Genomic DNA, 17089 nt, shown 5'->3' with positions numbered 1-17089 from the left:
TCCTTGTTTAGTTCTCTCATGTCTAGGTTCCTGTTCATTAGTTCAACTGGTTTGATTTTCTGATTTGTTTCACCTGTGTCTAGTTTCTTCTTCTGTGTATTTATACCCCTTGTCAGTTGCTGGTTCATTTTGTTATTTCTGCTCTCATTTTGTTTATGGATTAAAATGACATCTGCTTCCTGCATCTGGGCTTCTGCATTTGGTTCCTCATTTTTCTTCATTTTTTTTTTTCCATTTTCTTAATTGCAGAGTACAACTAAATACATCCACATTATGAAGGAACATATGTGTAATTATGTAGTAAACAAAGTGGTAAATAAACCAGAATATGTTTTATGTTTTAGATTCTTCAAAACCAAAAAGGTTCTGGTTCCTTCACAGTGTATTTAGTTGTACTTTGCAACTAAGACAATAAAAAAAAAGAAAGAAAAACCACAAAGTGAGAAGGTGTGTCCAAACTTTTGACTGGTACTGTATATTTCAAGGTGAGTTACAGCCAGCATTTGGTGGAACATTATTTTCAGAACAGTTCTAACCTCGTATCACCAATTAGTAATAAACTCTTGCCTAAATAATAAAACATGAATAAAAATTGTATGCCGTGATATATTTCGTGTCATTTTACTGGTGCCAGTTTGTGTTGAAATTCCAATACCCACGCCGTGAAATTATGCAGGAGTGAAACCTCTCGCGCTCTTTACCCATCTCTTCCGCCTTTCTCCCGCTTATCGCCGAGCCCAGGCAGCTCATTAGCATAAAATGTGTGTCAGTAGGGCAGCCCGAGCTCACATGCCATGCGCACATGCTGGAGCGCTTTAACCAGCATTCCAATGTCGACCGAGCCCAGTGTACCATCTCCACGCGCGGCTCTCGGCCAATGAAATAGTGAGAAAGTGTAAAAAGAGTGGGTACCTGACGGGAGGAGGGATGGGATGTTTTCAGAGAGCGTGACAGAAAGGGAGAGAGAGAGAGCATTCCTGATACACATCAACAAACAAGCATTTGCAGGGACACAGAACGAGAGCAGGGGAAAAAAAAAATCTGGTCACATTTCTCAGGCACCTGAAAACGTGCTGCTTATTAAAGGACGCGTGTTGCTTATTGATGAGTGGGGGAGTGTTTAAACTACTTCCACCCTGGTGAGGTTTCATGGTGACTGTACATGGCAAGCAGCTGAACGTGCTGGGACCTCTGTAATTTAGTGACATTTTACCACAGTTGGTGTTGGCTTGAGACGGAGAGACGACTTCTGGAAATTACGCGGATCAATAAGAGATCTGATTTCCTCTTTTTTCTAAAAAAATTCCTTTTTTTCTTCTTCTTTTGGGTTCTCCCTACCTCCAATGCCCAGTGTTCACGCTTCCAGGTCTAAGCTTTGGAATAGATTCTATATGCATTTGCAGTTCATGACTCTTTCACCTGTGTCAACGAAACTCCTGAGTGGAAAGCAGCAGCGGTCCGTCGGGCTCCAATAACGCAGAACAGCTAAAAGAACAGAACGTACATTTACTGGGAAACATGGAGAACAGTCCTGGTGGTAAGTAGACTTTATATCACTCTCTACTTAATGCCTTGTGCTTGTGGGAAAACATGTTTTAATACTGTTGACAGTTATTTTGAGTAAAGATTACAATGAAAGCCTACTATAAAGCATAACAGATGCACATCACTTAAAGGCTATAATTTTTTATTTTTTTTAAAAAGGGTATTTTTTTTGATGATTTCCTGCTTCCATTTTACTTTTCTTCCTCACTTATTACATTTATAATTTTATCTTAATTTGTTGACTCCGACCAGTCCAATTCTAGTAGGGCTGCGTAATATTACGCAAATAAAGCAGCTCATGAAAGTGATTTGACTTTTAAACAGTCAGGTATTGGTCTGACTGTCACACAAGCTCTACTGGGGAATAGTTTGTAGTTTATAAATAGTAATTTCCATGCTTTTTAAACTTATTTCAGCTCCGCCAGGCATGGCGCGTCGCCGAGCTTCTGGGCGGTAGAAAGTGGAGTTTTTTTCTTTCTTTTTGGTTACTTGAGTGTGTGAGCTTAGCACAGAGAGGGAAGTCCTCTCGTCAATCTTCGCAGCGGACTTCCGATTCTCCACACGTAAACAAACTCACGTGAAGCACGACCCAAAATGCACTTTGACCGTGTGTTTCTCTCTCCACGCGATTATTATTTTTTACTGGTATAATTAAAGTTTTTGTTTGAACAATGCACTTTTTTTTGCTTTCATTTATGGCTGAGCTACTTCATGGAGTCGTATAGACTCATAATATAATATGCAAGTATTAACATCTTCAGAAGTGATACAGACTATAAGTTGCAGAAGCTTCTGTTTGCATTGCTTTGGTTGTTTTCCCACCTCCACACGTGAGGAGGCGATGTGGGTACAATCGCGGCCAGTGGGTCAAACAATTACTGGTGCCAAATTTTCCATCCACACCTGACTAGGAGAACATCTTACGGTGTAGATTTCCACCACTGCTGGACCCAAATCATGATCTAAATGCAGTGATAGCTGATGATGAATGAGCACGAGCTACTCATCTATCGCTGACGATGCTGCAGCCACGAAGACATGAGACCAAATGTGCAGGACTGACCACATTTTAGTGGATCACAGAGTCTGATAACGACTATAATTACATGAGAAAGCCTCTCATATGTTTGCATGCCATTAACCTCAAACTGCACAGTCACGTCCGCACGGGTCCTTATCGTATTAGTATCGACAGATATCTGTAATGTGGGGAAGATATTGCAAAGTTCTCGAAGAGCGGACGCAACTGTATTAAATATTTTCATCTGTTCCCTGCCTGGTGCATTCTGGGTAAATTAAAAGAAAGAAAATTGTCGCGAAGTTGGGAATCATGCGCAGGATTTTTTTTTTTTTTTTTTTTTTTTTAAATACGCAGCAACCCCGCCTAGCTCGAGCTGGCAGCAGCACGTGTCTCCAGCCTCGGCGTCCACGTGCCGCGCATGTTTTTAAGCGCACAGCTCCTCTGCTCGCAGTCACGCGCGGTTTTCTCGCGCTCAGTCCGCACGGGGATTCCTCTGCAGTCGATGATAGATTGGTCAGTGGGTCAGAGGGGGTTTGCAGCCTCTTTCTCCCCTCAGAGTCTTCTGGTTTTTCGGCTGTTGTCAAATGTTCATCTCCGATAACGGAGCCCATCAAACTGCTGGTGTTAGAAAGGGCTTAGTAACCTACATTTGGTTGGATTCAACCTGTTTTTTATTTATTTATTTATTTATTTTTGGGCTGGCATAACTAACAAGCCCCAGTGACACCGCCAGTTCTAATTCAGGGGTTTGGTGTCAGAATAACTCAATGAATGCCAGAAACTCACACAGTGTCAACCCAGAAAACACTGCCTTAATGCTTTTGACAAGAGAAGCCACTTCATATTAATATGGATGGAGCCCAGGGTTGTGAGGCTTCGAAAGTAATACTCACATCAAAAGACCGAATAAAAGAAAAGTTATTTAAATGTTTCATTATTTGATCTTGGTTTGTACATTAACTTTCCAGCCAAGTGTCTAAAAGGACTAGGAACAGGAACTCAAACATTGCTAAAGCTCATGCAACATTTTTCCTCTTTCTTTTAACTGCCTTATGTGTCATGAGGATGACTTTAGCCTTCATCATATTAACTGAGTCGTTGCTTGCAAAATTCAGAGAAGAGTAAACCCTCCCTCCAGTCTCCACACGTGTTTTATATCAACAGGAATGATGGATTATTAAGTTGTCATCATGCCAGAATTACTTGGGAATCCTAATAACCTGCATGTGAAGGACATTCTAGTAAAAAAAAAAAAAAAACAACAAAAAACAGTCAACCATAGGTGTTCCTTTCAGCTTTGCTGATTAAAGATTAAGATGAGTGATTACTAGGAAGAATGTGGGTGTAGTGGCTGAATGACTAAACTCCAAGTTTAGTCATTCAGCCTCAGCAGAAGGATCAGAGGAACGTGACTGTAGTGTGAATGAATAATTTGTTTGAAATCCAAAGAAAGAATGACTACACAGCCATGACCATTGATGTCCTCTGCCGAAGTTACCAGAAGCGGCCGTGTGAACTGAAAGTACAACTGCTTGACTCGTGATCTTAAATACTGGGAAAAAAAAGGATCAATCAAAAAGTCTTACGAATGACAAGCAACTTTTAGAGCTGGAAGAAGTATAAACTCTCAATAAATGTATCACACAGGTCATTGGTACCAGTAGGGACATGACACCAACTGGACAGATCATCACACAGATTGCTAATTGAAATCAAAAGCTCACTTTGTTTCATAGTATTTCTCTCTGCGGATCAAGTATAACCTGCTTTTTGGAGTCTACGTTATTTGGGCTGGTCTACTTCCCAACGTTTAAGTTCCTCAAACAACAGTTCTCGATGGCTCGTCATGCTTCTTGTTTAGTTCTTAGAATACGTAGAAATCTGTTGCCAAAAAAACCAACCTCCTTGTCAACACTTTCATAAGTAGACACATGACATGGGGGCCAGCTGTTTCACGTGGAGGGAGGCTTAGCACCCATGCACAGTAGTAAATGTTCATCACACGAACGGGGACAGGCTAACCCAAGTCGAGAGGTGGGCGTCTCCCTCCCCAGACATGACATGAGAGCGATGTTTATTCAGTTAGACTATCGTGCATGCGTGCCCAGGGGTGGGAACACATGAGAGGGGAAGTCAGAGAGGACTGGAAAAAGGAGGGGCAACGGAATAGACTGTTTATACTGTACCTCTTATGGCCCTGTGAGTAACCACAGGTCACATGCTCTTACCTGTGCCTGCAATTATGATATTCCCAGGGCTCATTCTGTCACCCAGTCAAGGCTGACTCCAGGAAGTAGTGACGAGGCGTTGGAATATGGAGCATTTTCACTCCAGATGGGAGGAGACATGTAAAGTGTTAAACAGATATGGGTCTTGTGTGCCAGCAGGATGTGACCCCCCCCTTCCCCCTGTGCTCTGCAGGTGATACACATGTCCATATGGCCTTATCTCACACACGCAGGGGAGTGCCCAGGTAACATCTGTGTGTACACTGAAGTCGTCTGATACCGGAGTGGCCGCCACACAAGGCGCCGGGCCTTAAGTACATTACAGTCACCGTTGACACGTGTGAGCAGTGGATTTAAGGAGGCACTTAGAACTAAAACAGAGATGCAGCACGTGTTTCCTCAAGGAGAGAAAGCACAAGTGGCAGGAGAGCCATTTCTCAGATGAGTCAAGGTCCTTGAGAGGAAATACACAGAATTACTGTGTAGACAATTCAAGGGTGTTGTTACTGCTTCAGATACCAAAAACAATCAAACCAGTCATCATTTTACGGCAGGAATCTGTTGAGCAGAACAATGCACGTTTCTGCCTTTACTGTACCTTTCAAACCTGAATAACAGCTTGTGAAGTGACATTCTTTAAACATGGAAAAGATTAAACTTGGCCAGTCTTATCACAGTTAGGTACCTGACACAGTTAGGTACCTGACACAGTGATCCAACCGACACAAACTAATATAAATGATCAAATTAAGGACTGTTTGCAATAGTAGGGGTGTGAATTTCGTCGCAGTCTAGCATGATGGGTATTTAGAATATATGTGTCATCCTGAAAATTAGGCAAATTTCTTCTGGCAAATCGCCCTCTTTCCATACTGACACATCTTAGCGCAGAAAAACATGCACGGCGTTCCTCATTTCATGGCGTCAAGGCATCAACGTGACTGATGCGCAGCATCTCGTGCCTCAGAGGAATGCATTAACTTCTGGTTGCCGTGCCCTGCTTGCTTTTTCCCTCGCTGCCTGTAGTCACAGCATTATATCCTTCTCTTCTCCAAACGTGATCTGCCCTCGCGCTTGTTATGGTACTGCTGCTGTTGTCTACACGGGACTGCGCAAAGAGCCTTGTGAGCCAGGCGGGAACTGTGTCAAGAGTCCATGTGAGCTCCTGGTCAGGTGGCTGGCGGATAGATGGGTCTGCAGGGCCAAAGCGGGGAGGGAGCGAGGGAGAGGAGGAGGAGGATCGAGAAAAGAAGGGAGGGGGCAGGAGAAGGGAGTGTAGAGAAAAGACTGATTCTGAAAGCGAGCTGGCAGGGAGCTGGCTGCACGTGAGGGGCCGTCTTTCATCTTGCGGGGAAGAATTCTGTCTGCAAAACAAAAGGGGTGGGTGAGGGTTGTGTTTAGGGGTAATAGGGCATTTCCGATGTGATGTGACATCGCTAAACAAAGGACTGTTTATGGCCTGTCTGTGGCACTGATTGTGGATGCATTGTGTCACGTTGTGATGTGGCATATATTGTATAGTGTCTTTAATTCCATGGGCATCTCTACATGTGTGTGATGCGATACTTCATCAGCTCCTGCATCACGGAAATGTAACCTCAGAAAAAAAAATCAACTTCATCAGACCAAACAATGTGGAAATGATGTTATTTAAGCAAGAAGCACCATGTCTTTTGCGACATTTAATCACATAAAACTCTCCAATTGGCTCCAGAAGCTCGTTTAAAGAGTACTTCTGACACTTTTGTGTGAGATTTTCTTTTCCCAGATTTTAAAGTGTAAGATGATCCTGTTTTTCACACCCAAATACCCTTCACACAAATATCCAGGTCAGGGTTGTTGTTGCTCTAGTTGTGACATTTCTTTTGAATTATTCATCAGATCAGACTCTGACTGTCCCCAAATGGTCAGGGTTTGTGTGCTTATGTGTCTGCCAAGTAAGCTCCCTGCATCAAAGTCAAGTGTTGCTCAACGCTCACACTCTCACCTACATTGTTGCATGTGAATGCTGACCCAGATGGCGATCAGTGAACTGAGTTTTCACCTGTTCTCTGCTCCTCCAGGCGGTGTTATCTTGTATGCTGGTTCGTCTGGTAGTGCCTGCCCAAGTCCTGGCAGCCCTTCAAGCGGATACCAGACCCAGTCACCGTCTTCCCATTCGCAGCCTTCATCGCCAGAAGGGGTTTCCTTTCAGGAGATCGGAGCCCTGAAGCAGAGAGGGGAACAAGGACGAGGAACCGTTTCGCCAAAAATGGTTTTTCAGTTTCCTGAAGTGAACAATGCTCCAGTTGCCCAAATGACAACAGTGTCATCAGGCAACTATAATCACCCCACAGTGGCAAAAAGGCCTTGTGGCTTCACTGGCACGTTCACCAGTAAGCACTCACTTCCCTCCTTCCTTTGTTTGCAGTTTGTTATTGCACGTACTTCAGGGTCTCATAACGGATGCTTCTTTCATAGAAACCGGAGGGATGGTGCTTTTGTGTAAGGTGTGTGGAGACATCGCGTCTGGCTTCCATTATGGTGTGCACGCCTGTGAGGGATGCAAGGTGAGACCTGTTAAAGATACTGTCATGTCTTTGTTCTCGATAAGTTTGCACACACATAGCGCCACGAAAGACCTTCTGCAGAGCTTTTTATTCTTACTGTGCTCATGTTCTATCTGCAGGGTTTCTTCCGACGCAGCATTCAGCAGAACATCCACTACAAGATGTGCGTGAAGAATGAAAACTGCCTCATCATGCGCATGAACCGGAACCGGTGCCAGCACTGCCGTTTTAAGAAGTGTTTGTCCGTTGGCATGTCCAGAGACGGTGAGAGACAGCGTCCTCGTCCTGTTTATAAAAACCAAAACCAAATTGCGTTTGTTTTCGCTTGGTGTCTTCTGGTGATGTGTGTGTGTGGTTAAATAGAAGCTATAAATACAAAGCAAAGTAAATTCCTTTCATTGTTTTTAAGAGAACCACAATTCCCATCTGTTCTGAGGCAGATCCAGACTTGCCTCTTCCTCCACATAAAACTGTCCATCCTCCTCCTCTTCTCCTTAGTCCTCCTCTTCCTCCCTTTTTCTCTTCACTGCTTTGATTTATGGCAGAGAAGCCCGAGAGCCACAGTTGTTATCAGTCATCTAGAAAGTCTTTTTTTTTTTTTTTTAGGTAACTGAAGCAAAAAAAAAAAAAAAATGTTGATCATCACTTATAATCATCATTTTGGCACAAACAGTCATTTTTAACCTAGTTTTTTTCTTTCGAGCTCATGGTGAAAAAACCCAGATGAGAATATTTTTTGCCCCAGCTAATCTCTTCCTCCGTATTTCACCCGCAGGAGTTCATTCTCTTGGGGTATTGCTAAACTAGGTGATAATAAATCATATTTTTTTTCTTTTTTTTTCTGGAGCAAACATTTTTAGTTGACCCAGAAAAAAGTGAGAGTGGAAATGAAGAATCATCTGCAAATTCATCACATTCCAGGCGGAAAGAAATTTGGACGCATTTTCTGATTATTTGCGTCAGATAATTCAAATAAAACAAAATACATTATTTATATTATACGTCCTTGACAACAAAAGCTCTGCAGGCAAAACCAGTTCTGATGATCCAGTTTTTAATCCACCTCCAGCCTTTTGTCCCTCCACCGCTCACACCTGCCCCCTCTTGTCATCCACCTTTCCACCACTCATTCACGCTGTCACTTTACTATCCACACCAGGTTCAGTGCTGGTGACCCAGTGACCTAGTTCCGCAGAGAAAGCAAGAGCTGAAGTGAAAGGCAGATAGAGGGAGAAAAAGTGGCGTGGGGGGAGGTGATGGTGGAGCATACAGCTTCCTATAAATAGGATTGTCAGTGGAGGTGCAGAAATGAAAAAAAGGGGGAAGGGAGGATTTATGAAGGCTGAAGAGGAGGATGAGGCAGGCAGATCAAGGTTTTACTACCCGCTCGATGTAGTCAAACAGCTGTGATGGAGATACCGTTTTGGGATTAGAGACAGAGATTAAAGTTTAAATGTCACATTTAAGATGTATATAAATTAAAGCGAGGACTGTCTCTGTTTTTCTTTTTTTTTTCTTTTTTTTTTTACACTGAATGAAACATCTCAGCTGTTATTACTTTACAGTAAATTAAAGTGTTATCAGTGAGACGCCAGCAGTCGGTGAGTGAAGGGAATTCTAACAGAGCGCTCTCTTCTGTTTGTTATTCTCCTCAGCTGTGCGTTTTGGGCGCATTCCCAAGCGGGAGAAGCAGAGGCTGCTGGATGAGATGCAGAGTTATATGAATAGTCTCAATGAATCTGCTTCCATGGAGATGGAGATGTCACCTCCTTCTGACGCCCCCTGCAGTCCACAGAACCAGGTGAATGATGGCGCTGGATCCATACTGCAGTCTTACTGCAGCGAAGAGAAGCCGCTCAAGATGGCTGCTGGTAGCCGGAACCTCAGTCCTCCCTCTTTCCAGAGCAGCGCCGTGCAGGAAGCTGCCCTGTCACACACATCTGCCCAGACGCAGCACACAGTCCAAGTAGAGCAAGTACGGCTGACTTCGAGCTACCACATCCCCACAAACATCCCTGTCGCACCCAGCGGTAACGGAAGCTCCACCAACACGAACATTGACAACGCCAAATACGTTTCGCCCTCCAGTCAGAGTAAATGCCCCGTCAGTGGGCACCTGTCGTCTCAGACTTACACGGCCAATCAGAACGGTTTCTCGGCAAGTGATTTCCAGAACCATAATTCCTGCCCCTGGAAGCTAAACGGAGGAGCCAAAGTGCTGGTGAGTACTTTGAGTCGGTAGAAATCTGTCCAATTCACAACAGTATGAGACATTTAAAGTTCTTATTCCTTTGTTTTTGTTCTGCTTTCTGCAGGCGTGCCCTCTTAATTCGTGCCCAGTGGCTCCGGCCAGTCGCTCCAGCCAGGAGGTGTGGGAGTCCTTCTCCCAGTGCTTTACCCCTGCCGTTAAAGAAGTGGTGGAGTTTGCAAAGAGCATCCCAGGCTTCCAAACCCTTAGTCAGCATGATCAGGTCATGCTGCTTAAATCCGGCACCTTCCAGGTTTGTTTTATTTAAACAGAATTTGTTGTTGAGACTCATCAGAAGTTCCTTTCTTCTCTTTGGGGCCTTTTTTTCATGCTGACCTGGTTTGGTTCTGTCGGCAGGTTCTTATGGTGAGATTCTGCTCGTTGTTTGACCCCAAGGAGAGGACAGTAACCTTCCTCAACGGACAGACTTACTCGCTGGCATCGCTGAGAGCTCTTGGCATGGGCTCTTTATTAGATGCCATGTTTGACTTCAGCGAGAAGCTGGGATCTTTGGGTCTGGAACCAGATGAGATGGCCCTTTTCATGGCTGTCGTGCTGGTGTCTGCCGGTAAGAGAGAAACTTTGCATGCACAAAAACACATCATATAAAAATGCTTTTTTTCTTTTAAATGCCTCAACGTCATTTTCTCCTCTCATTTTTCCAGACCGCTCTGGTATCGTGGAGGTTGGTACGGTAGAGCAGTTGCAGGAGAAACTAATAAAAGCTCTGCGCTCTCTCATCACAAGTCGCCGGCAAGACGACGGCACGCTCTTTCCAAAGCTGCTGCTTCGTCTGCCTGACCTACGCACCCTAAACAATCAGCACTCCGACAAACTCTTAGCTTTCCGCATTGACCCTTAAGTGGAGATTACTCACATCTTCATGAGATATCCACTTTTGGGGTCTTCTGTACCTCCCCCTCATGCAAGCCTGGCTTGCTACATTTAGCACACTGCCCTCTGCATGATGGATAGTTGCTTTTGGGAGATGTGCCAAGGGAGATGCTGTTAGAGTGAGAACTGGGAAAAATATCAGCGAATAACATCGGCACCACATGAGGTAGAGGCATCTGAATGTCAGAGTTGCTTCCAGTTGGATTGCTCAGAAGAAACAGACTACATTCTTCCTCATTTTTTTATTATTTTTGAGTCAATGTCAAACTGATACTGTCTTCTCCCCCCCCCCCGAAGTTCGACGGAGAAAAGTTTATTGTTCTGAAGACCAAAAGAGAAAAAAAAACAGAGCTTCTTGTTCCACTGCAGTTTATTCTCCTAACCCAGTGTGCTAAGCTAACAAGAAGCGTGTACTTTTCAAACACTCACTCATACTGTAAATTCTTGTCACAAGTGTAAAGCATTTTCCGTACACTGAGAACCTTTTAAATCTGTGTAAGGTATATTATAGCAATAGCAATTTTTAACACACAGAAGTGCGGTTTGTGTTTGCCCTCTTGAAATTATATAAGCTATTTTCACAACATTTTACCATGTGGAAAATCTTTATTAAAATCACCCATTTGTGATTGAGATATGTTTTTTTTTAGAAAAGAAACTAAGTTGAATTGTCATTGTATACGGTAATCAGGGAGAAATTATTGGTCATTTTAGACCACGTTTGAATGGTTATGTTGAGATGATCTCTTGTATATTTTGTACATAACCATCATTCTTAGTTTTATCCTTGCTGTAGTTTGCAGATTCTTGTATATGTAAATTGAATTATTGTATGCCATGACACATAATAGACTGCTCTACAGACTGCAACGAGAAAACAGCATTTGAACCATGTGTTCTGAGTATAAAGATTTTATTTGAAGATGTAGAACTGAAATAAATGTATTGTCAACTGAAAGCATCGGCTTGTGTATATTTTGTAAATGTTTATGATTATAACATAGAGTGCCACTATTAAATGATCTTCTATATCATTTGTGCTCACCCCTCCGAGTCTTTCTTTATCATAATCCTCAGCCATACCGTGGTTCCGTAGCCTAGCAACTGAGGCAATCAGCCAATCATGCTTCAGGTCTGAGAGCCATTAGGGGCTCGATTCCCTACAAGAAACATCACCTGATTTTTCAGCATGCAAACAATATGCGTGTCATTTCAAAGACGTGGTATTTTAGGAAATACCAGATGATGCACTTTGCAAACAGGGCAGAGGGATATTTAGTAAAGCAGGAAGGAACACAAATGAAGTGGTGATGAATGAAGGGATTATGTGACATTTCTTATTTAAATAAGAAAATCGGTGTAAAGATAGCTAAAATAAATAAATAATTAAATAAAAAGGGGAGATGTGGGTTAATTGCTGCTATCAGTGTAGTCTGCTGGGAAAGTCATCATGGTATAAATGTTTGGGAACATTTTCCATAAACAGCCTCTTTGCCCTTCAGAAGTCCACATGAGTCACTGACATTGTCTCTCTCCTTTTTTTTTTTTTTTTTTTTTTGTTCTAAACAAACCAGGCGGAATTAACAGGGCAGTATAATAACTTAAATCCTAATACCAGGCCGATGCATATATGTTACATACAGCAGATTAGAGGAGATTTGTGTTTAGACTTTCTGCTGCTTGGAGGTGGTTTGAACTCACTGACCTATTGTTTTATATGCATGCTGAAAGCTACCTTCTCATGTTATTTATGAATAATAGACACACACACACACACACACACACCTCATCAGGTAATTCTCCTGTTGTAAAGCTGCATCTGGGGAAAACCACATGGATTCGTTGATGCTAAAAATAAAAGAAATAGGAGAGAACAAGAAAAAAGAAGTGGTAGTCATAAGTGTCTTATTATTTATTTAATATTGTGTCGATGCAACAGATAAAAATAAAAACCCATACTGGTTGCTACTCTGGTTGCAGGTGATGTTCGGTCACCAGTTCTGCATCAAGTTGTGGGATCCATCTGCCACCTACTGGACAGACTAGAAGGGAGATGCGCTTTAAATACATCAGTAACGCAGTTATGCTTTTTTTTTTTTTTTTTTTTTATAGCCTCCATAATACTTCGAATTGATCAGTAGATTTTCAAAATCACGACAGGTTCTTTTTATTTTAATGATTATATAACATTAAACATTTTTCTTCTTTATTATTTAATGAGAATTTTGGTTTATATTGCTTGCTTGTAAATAGATCATTTAAAAAGGTCGTTGCTGCAAATGAGAATTAATTATTTCTATCTGCTCATTCAATGGTATAACTGAAAAAAGAAGCAGATTGTGGGAAAATTAAAAACTTCACAAAATGTTCATCTTGTGATACCATATTTCAGATTTCCTTATAGATTTTACCATTTTCACATTCTTTTCTTCAGGTGTTGGTTTTTCTGTCACGTGGTATAAACGCTTAACTCTCCAGCATGTGAATTATTGATTTTGAGCAACTTTATTTGTTATTAAAACAAACTTTAAGAGTTTAAGTTGAGACTGAATATATTTTGATTATATTTTAGGAAAACATATGTTTCATATGAGTCTATAATAAATGTTCAAGCACAGGCGTACATGCACGGAAGTTTTCTGATAGTCTTGTGATGCACTGTGTCCATGAAACTCTTGCTACTGACAGCTGAGAAGGACTCCAACATTATCCAGTCTGTGACTCCAACTCACCTGGAAACCTGAACAGTCTTTGTTGTTGCTTTGCCACGTTTTAAAGTACATTTTTGTACTCTCTTTGTACCTTTCCTTTGCTTATGTTTTTTATTGTGACTAACAGATTTGACTTCATTTGATATGATTTCAGTGGAACAACAGAGGACATTCGCCCAGTTTACACAGTAACATGGCAGTCAGGTCATGCAGTGAGTTTAAAAACAGGACCAAGTTAAACTAAATGAGAACACATTTAAATAATTTAAAACAGCTGACATTTTTGCCAAACATTTTAACATTTCTTCATTTTCAATATTTAAATTCAGTCAGGAGAAATTTTTTATTTAAGTTTCATTAGTTTCATCCTCAGCCTACTGATCTGTTCCTGAGCAGGGCACATGCCAAGCCGACTTCTCAAGGCTCCCTATTGTTTGTTGCTTTTTAAATGCAGAAGTAGACTTCTGTGTTGTTAAGTTGGAAATAAATCTTGAGTCATCTTTTCTTAAAAACAAAGCATGTTTTATAGACAACTTATTAGATTTCTGTGTTTATTGTTCAATTTAAATCTTATTTCTAATTATTTATTTTCTCCTTTTTCAGTCAGATAAAAAAAAAAAAAACTAAACAAACAAACTTGGCTTGTAAGGACTGGAGAATTTTATAAACTCAGCACAAAAAGAAAGTAAGCTTGTGTTTGGTTCATCTTTTCTTCCTTTAAATAATACCCGCTGGTGTGTATTAAACCATGTTGGAAAGCCGGATTACTTTTCAGACAGGTCAAAATACTTATACAATTGTATATATGCCTACATATATACACACATACTGTACACATACCTACATTTATACCTATACAAACATACATGCAAACCTTATACATATAAACATCTAACAATACCCATGTACTCAGTTGACAAGTCCACAAAGGGGAAGTTAGGAGTACTTAGGAAGAAGTACTTATTTGTTCCCACCCCTTCTCCAATGATTAATGATTCCACTTAACAATCATCCTGTTGCTTACTCACCTTTACAATGAGATATAACTTGTAAAGATCATGCTTCACTAGACTGTGTCTCACAAAAATGTACTAAAATCCTCTTCTGTACTCTCCTACTGATATTCACTCTTATTTTGAGATTGAAGGTTTGCAGTCTGCGCCAGTCAACGATGAACATCAATATATCGATCATGTGGTCAATGAGCCAGTGACAGTTATCCAAACTGCAAATATCCCCCCCCCAAAAAAGGACAGAATAACCATTTATAAAACACTGTTTTATTTTGAAAAATAAAGTTCCCCTGGCTTGTTACCATGTATTACTAGTCTGTCTTTGTTATGAGAACATGTTATGACTTTATCTTTAATTTAAATAAATTTAAATAAAAATCATCCTTTTTCATGATTCTTATAGTTAAGATATGAGCATCTCCTGAGTTGGAGTCTGCATGTACGGGACTCAACTGTCCAGGTTTTGCTCTTTGCTCTTATAGTTATGGGTAGTCTAGCCATCCATTACCTATGTAGCAATGGGGATGTTACCTGATGCACTGAGATGTACCTCGCTCTATTTCTCTAATGTATTAATGCATAAATATATGACAATATTGCCATCTCTAACATATTTCTCCTTTTTTCCACAGGTCTTCCTGAATAAGTGCAGTTGTACATGTTGTTCTGTCTTTCCTGTCGTCTCCACCCCAACCAGTCGAGACAGATGGCTGCCCTCCCTGAGCCGGGTTCTGCCGGAGGTTTTCTTCCTGTTAAAAGGGAGTTTTTTGCTTCCCACTGTTGCCGCGTGCATGCTCAGGATGGGGGATTGGATCAAAGTCATGATTCGATGCAATCAGTTGGTTTCTATTATAGGACATGTATGAATTGGCTTGAAATGAAGTGTATGTAAAGTTCCCTGTGACAACATTGTTGTGAAGTGGTGCTATACAAATAAAGCTGAATTGAATTGAAAATATCTGAGCTCAGAAATAAAATGGCTAAATGATATCCTAGTTGTTTTTAGTGATTTTGATATTAATAGAAATGACTGTGTTCAATAACCTGGGATGTTGTTTCATTTCAATTCCAAATTGAATTCAGTCAAAATCTGATTGTAGTTAAATTTTAGACATTAGCAATTATTGAGTCACCATCCATTAAATCAATTTAACATTTTAATCACATGTTTTGTGATTAAACTGGTGATTTACACCCAGATCATGCAGGTGTATGACAGATGTATGGGTGGCATCAGGATTTCATGTCTTCAGAATTTATCTGTCTTCCAGGAAGATTCTGTTTTCCCCACAAAGCCAAGATCATCACAGCATTTTGGGGTGACATGCCATGAGTCCTCAACTCTTTTGAACACTTGTGGGATTATGTTGAGTTTGATGCCATGCTGGTTGAGCTTCAGCAACTCTTAGATGAGTAATGGGGTGTTATCCCACAGCAAAATGTTCCCAGGCTGCTGACCGGCATAAGGAAGAGGTGCTGACTTGTCATGGCTGCTTATGGATCTTCCCCACACAACTGAGGTCCCTGACAGGGTAAAATGAAGCATTTTTTTTCATTATTGTGTGAGCAACAATCATTCAATCTATCAAATAACCAAAGAGGAAATACTAACAAGGAGATTTTGGCAAATGATTTGAGTTCATTATCCACTTATTTAGCAGAGTTGATCAATCCAAAGAAGCAGGATCCAAACAAATCATATCTCACTATAAACCTGACTGATTAACCAATAACTGACCAAACATATATTTCCTTACCTTTTCTGTTAAATTTACATACATTTTTGGTCTTCATTCAAGATAAAAATCACAATATATGAAATATCAGCTTGTTTATCAGCACATTTACACGTAGGCCTCCCGTTGGTTCGTACCAGGTAAAGAAGAAGAAGCGCACAAGTAGATCAAAGGTGACTGCTACCGGTAAATCTCTCTCTTTGTGTTCCGTAATTGTCTTAACACTTGCAGATTAGTCTAAATGCCTGTTACTAAAGCAGTCGGTTACATAAAAACATGATGTCATATATTTACCTGAACTCTAAAAATAGGGTATTGTTTCCTTTTAAGCTGCAGAAAATGAATAGATGGATGGATTGTTTCATATATTTGGCATGTAAAGGTTTTTTTTTTTGCATTGGTTGCTTTATTATTGCTATGAATGGAAAAATTTGTGTTGAGCGGGTATTTGCATCCTTCTCTGCTGCTGAGAGACAGAACACAGGAAATAGTTTGTGATTCAGAGTTTAGATCCATAAAACCACATGAGCTTCAATTACATATAAACAAATAGCATAAATCTATAATATGAAATTCATATGCTGAAATATACCACTGGTATTTTTGCCCATAGTTTTCCCTAAAAGTGGATTAACGTTGTTAGGTAATGCATGTGTAATTCAGCAGTGTAAGTCCTGTCAGTTTATCTGGAAAACAGTAGAATGATTAAGACTTCTGAAACTGTTAAGAAGCTCTGTGGCACTGAAAGGAGACATAAAATAACACCCCTCTTTAGGGCTAGGAATGGTACGATCTGGCTATCTGGACTGTGCTGGAGCGACCTCATTAGGCTGAGTATAGGGGGGTTGTGGGATCAGGGTTAGAAAGAGATTAACCAACTGGAGACCTATAAAGCTCCCTTGTAATCCTCACAGTGCACACGCATTTAGAGCAACAAATACTCCACCAACAACGTCTTTGCTCACTCTCTCAGAGTGTTTTGGAGCTACATAAACATCATTAAAGACAGCAGTAGGCGCTGAGGCAATTACTGGTTCTGGATTGGACTGAAAACAACTTTTAAGACAGAAATACAACCTAAACCAGGGGCCTCACAGCAGTCTTCCTCAACATCAGCATCACACGGGAGCAAAAAGGGAAAATC

General features: G+C 41.0%; 1 protein-coding gene across 1 annotated transcript; it reads left to right on the top strand.

Moving 5' to 3' along the window:
- Positions 1-1414: 1414 nt before the first annotated feature.
- LOC306756756 (nuclear receptor subfamily 1 group D member 1-like) lies at positions 1415-10453 on the top strand (the record flags this gene model as incomplete). The annotated part of the gene is made up of 8 exons (XM_079241605.1): positions 1415-1537; positions 6858-7169; positions 7255-7343; positions 7463-7607; positions 8999-9564; positions 9659-9844; positions 9949-10159; positions 10257-10453. Exons 1-8 carry the CDS (start codon positions 1519-1521, stop codon positions 10451-10453), a joined length of 1725 nt encoding a protein of 574 aa, XP_079097731.1. The 5' UTR covers positions 1415-1518.
- Positions 10454-17089: the final 6636 nt, after the last annotated feature.

The sequence above is a fragment of the Telmatherina bonti genome (assembly GCF_933228915.1).
Source record: "Telmatherina bonti genome assembly, chromosome: 6".
In the NCBI taxonomy this organism is placed as follows: domain Eukaryota; kingdom Metazoa; phylum Chordata; class Actinopteri; order Atheriniformes; family Telmatherinidae; genus Telmatherina; species Telmatherina bonti.
The sequence above is the reverse complement of the archived record's forward strand: the minus strand, read 5'-3'. Positions and strand labels throughout refer to the sequence as shown.